The sequence below is a fragment of the Rhizopus delemar genome, genomic scaffold (assembly GCF_000149305.1).
Source record: "Rhizopus delemar RA 99-880 supercont3.8 genomic scaffold, whole genome shotgun sequence".
NCBI lineage: Eukaryota > Fungi > Mucoromycota > Mucoromycetes > Mucorales > Rhizopodaceae > Rhizopus > Rhizopus delemar.
The window spans coordinates 1,446,845-1,451,167 of NW_027137834.1; the positions used below are offsets into that span (position 1 = coordinate 1,446,845).

Below are 4,323 nucleotides of genomic sequence, written 5' to 3' on the forward strand. Positions count from 1 at the left end.
GGCAGAGGAGTATCATACAACTGGAGGCGATCAGACGAAGACGGAAGTGTTGACGAGGAAGATGAGGATGATGATTTGGGTGGGTTGAGCACCGCACATTTTGATGGGTTCCACCGATAACCCAGAGACAGCGAATGTTCTTCACATAGCTTGAGCATCTCTTTTACTGACTTTGCCGAGCCAATGACTGCGACATCGTCAGCAAAGAGGAGAGAGTTCACTGGGACCATACCAGCATCAGGAGAACCAGAGGAAGGGACCAAATGGGTGGCAGGAGCAGCAACTTGACGAAGTAAAGAAGGTAATGAGTTGATGTACACCGAGTACAAGTGAGGACTGAGAACAGAACCTTGCAAGACACCGGTGACAGGAGAAAAAGGAGCGGACGAGTGATCAGACACCAAGACAGACACCGAGACATCATCAAAGAGATGGATCAAAAGAGACAGGAAGGGACTTGACGCACCAGAGCGAGAGAGAGCATCCCAGATAACACGCCGGTCGACGGTATCGTAGGCCGACTTGATATCCAGGAGGTCGCTTAGCTCAGGTTAAAGATTTTGTTTTATTTAAAAAGAAGATATTTGCAGGCGATTAATAAATCATTGTTGCATCTTCAAGTACAAAAAAAGATAATAGATACAAAAAAAGGAGCCTGAGAAACAGAAAAACTCCAAAAAAAAGATAAATAAAAAAGATGAGATTGGCTGCCTACTCCCACAACTTAGCTGACCTACTATCACAGCCCAACGGCAAGGAACTTTGATGGCTTTACTTCCGTGGGGGATCAGTAGGAGACAGACAAAGAAGGGCTTCAGTCAGAGCGACGAGCAGAACGAGAATACCATAAGGCACCAGGAGAAGAGTCAATAGCATAATACCTATCAGGACGGCAGAGACGTTGGATGTACCAGAGCATCAAGAGAAGAGAAGACCACCAAGGAGGACAGCGAGCTGAGCGACCAAGGGGCAGCGAAGACAAAGCAAAATCAATTGGGTAGGACCCTTCAGGACAGCGAGGCAGATCAGACCAAAGGAAAGACGGGATCAAATCACATTCAAGAAAGTGACGGCGAGACCGACGATCACGGCCACAAGGACAGTCTTCAGGCTTACCAGGCAGCCAACCTAGACGCCAACGAACCAAGAGAGAACGTTCTGCACGGGTTGCAGGAACGTAAAGGATGGGATCAACCACCAGAGCAGGGCGACATGCGCGTAAGAGAACCTGGGTAGTGGAGGTGAGGATGGAGATGACTTGACGCTCACGATACTGGCGAAAGAAGGCCTTGAGCCGAGTATCGGAGGACGGAGCAGGAGAAGGCAGAGCCATGAAGAGCGGATTCTTTTCAAGATGGATCTTGATGCGAGATACAGGTAAAGTGGTTGACAGCAGAGACAGCAGACAAGAGCTAGGAAGTGAGCGAGCACGAAGACAGTAGCGAGTGATAAGCACATCTATACGATGACGCATAGATGGCAATGTTGTAATGTGTTTGATGATAGTGGTGGACGAGGTACGATGACCACCAACTAAAAGACGAAGACAGCGATCTTGTAAATTTTCTATAGACTTGAGGTCGGTTGCTGTCATCCGAGATATGGCTAGGCCATACTCAAACTTCGGGCGGACAAAGGTAGCATATAGACGAGAGCAGAGCAGAAGAGAAAAGCCTTGACGATTGACACCAATCTTGTTCAGAATAGCCATAACCTTAAGAACACCAGGAGACCGAAGAGAAACCAAGGAGGGAGCGGAGAGACCAGACTTGACGAAGGGCACTCCAAGATATACGAACTCATCTACCAAAGGCAGAGGAGTATCATACAACTGGAGGCGATCAGACGAAGACGGAAGTGTTGACGAGGAAGATGAGGATGATGATTGTGGGTGGTTGAGCACCGCACATTTTGATGGGTTCCACCGATAACCCAGAGACAGCGAATGTTCTTCACATAGCTTGAGCATCTCTTTAACTGACTTTGCCGAGCCAATGACTGCGACATCGTCAGCAAAGAGGAGAGAGTTTACTGGGACCATACCAGCATCAGCAGAATCAGAGGAGGGAACCAAATGAGTGGCAGGAGCAGCAACTTGACGGAGCAAAGCAGGAAGAGTGTTGATGTACACCGAGTACAAATGTGGACTGAGGACAGAACCTTGTAAGACACCGGTGACAGGAGAAAAAGGAGCGGATGAGTGATTAGACACCAGAACAGACACCGAGACATCATCAAACAGATGAACCAAGAGAGGCAAACAAGGAGACGAACCAGCACCAGAGCGAGAGAGAGCATCCCAGATAACACGCCGGTCGACGGTATCGTAGGCCGACTTGATATCCAGGAATGCCACCACAGGAAACCGATGAGAACGACGGTAATACGATTGTATTAGTTCATGCAGGCACAGAGCCTGATCCAGAGCAGACCGACGAGGACGGAAACCACCTTGAGCGAGATCAAGAGGAGGGGAGACAGAAGATAACCATGGAGATAGCGACAGCTCAAGTAGCTTGCGGAAGACGGATGTTAATGAAATTGGACGGTAGTTTGAGGGAAGTGATGAACCACCTTTCTTGAAGATAGGATATACTTGAGCGTGTCGCCAGAGAGAAGGAACGTAGGACCATTGCCAGCATAAACTGAAGAACCACGAGAGAAGGAATGACAAGTCAGTACTGATCGGCTTGAGCATCTCGGCCTTGATGTGATCAGCACCAGGAGCTTTGCGCATAGGCAGTTGACCGATAAGTAGAGCCAATGTTGCAGGCGAGAATATTGAGGTATTAGAATGAGTGGAATGGGTAGTAGACGAAGGAGTATGAGCAGCAGCACCAGGGGAGACAACCAAAGGAGACGAACCAGGAGGACCAAAGGGCAAACCAAGAGAGGACGGATCAGGAGGAGCAGGCGGACGGACAGATGGAAGCAAGTGACCATCATAGACAGAAGCCAAGTGACGAGCCATTACTTACCACTGCGTAGCCGGACCCATCAGATGAGTGAATGACGATGAAGTTAGGTGACGACGTTTGAGCTGCTTGACCTTGGAGATAGCTTTGGTAAAGTCAGACTCCAGAGACTGCAGAAATGACTACCATGAGAGACGTATGGCATCGATGACAGCTTGACGGAAAAGAGGTATTGCTAGCAGATGTAGATGCCACCAAAAAACTTGGTCGATGCCAAAGGCACGACGCCATCTACGATAGCATCGGTTGCGGTAGTCAGCAGCATCTTGTAATTGTAGCGTCCAGTACTTTTTCCAATGGGATGGACGAGGAGGACGATCACCGACAGAAGCGTCAAGAGAGCGGTAGATGATTGAGTTGAGCGACGCGTTGAGGTCGTCAATAGGCGGACGTGAAGAAGGAGGGTGTTGAACCAACCTCTTCAGTTGAGAAAGCAAAGGAGCAGCGGATGCACGAAAGGTATCTTGATACAGTTGACATGGATCAGGTTCACCGAGGCGAGACAAGTTCCATAGTCGACGAGGATGAGTGGTAGTATCAGAAGTAGCAGACGACGACTCAGAGGCACTTGACTGAGCAGAAGAGAATGACAGCGTAAGCAGACGATGATCAGAACCAAGAGACAAGTCAGACGCGATGTCAAGGCGAGGAGACAGCAATGACGCGTTTGTTAAAAACATGTCAATGATGCTACTCATCTCTCGATCATCACGAAACCCGACCCAGGTAGGAATACCATGAGCCAGTGGGCCGTTCAGAACGGTAAGAGAGCGATCAGCAAGCCAGCGAGCCATAGCAGCACCACGAGAAGAGACCAGAGCATCACCAGTGAGGTCGCCAAGACGAGCATTAAAGTCGCCACAAATGAAGGTATTGGGTAAGGAGGGGATGGAAGAAAGTATATTCATAAAGTCAGCGGTAGAAAGAGGAGGAGGAACATACAAACAATGAATGCGAAAGGATCCGACCTTCAACGAAAGGGTATACCGATTCGGTGAAGGAAGTTGAGAGACAGGAAAGGGACAAGAAGGAGAGACCAGAGCAGTAACACCCATCGAACCACGGTTGGCCGAAGGTACAGGAACACCATACACATGATACTGCATCCAGTCTGTAGGAAGGAGTGAAGGGGAAAGAAGCCAAGTCTCGGTGATAAAAAGGAGAGTAGAGGAGAGACAATGAGACAAGACCTCATGGACGGTCGTGGTCCGAAGACCATTCGCGTTCCAAAGGCTTATAGAAAGGTGTTGGACCTCACTCATAATGAGTGTGCCCCCCCGCACTAGCGGCATCAGAGACCAAAGCATCTGACATGTCCGTGTCACCACGGAAAGCAGCGCCCGGGTCT

General features: G+C 49.3%; 2 protein-coding genes across 2 annotated transcripts; both read right to left on the reverse strand.

The window, feature by feature from the left end:
• Positions 1-814: 814 nt before the first annotated feature.
• On the reverse strand, positions 815-2,737 carry RO3G_10745 (uncharacterized protein; the record flags this gene model as incomplete). The annotated part of the gene is made up of 1 exon (XM_067665329.1): positions 815-2,737. The coding sequence occupies one exon, from the start codon at positions 2,735-2,737 to the stop codon at positions 815-817; it is 1,923 nt and encodes a 640-aa protein (XP_067521430.1).
• A 360-nt stretch (positions 2,738-3,097) lies between these two features.
• RO3G_10746 (uncharacterized protein) lies at positions 3,098-4,237 on the reverse strand (the record flags this gene model as incomplete). The annotated part of the gene is made up of 1 exon (XM_067665330.1): positions 3,098-4,237. One exon carries the CDS (start codon positions 4,235-4,237, stop codon positions 3,098-3,100), a length of 1,140 nt encoding a protein of 379 aa, XP_067521431.1.
• Positions 4,238-4,323: the final 86 nt, after the last annotated feature.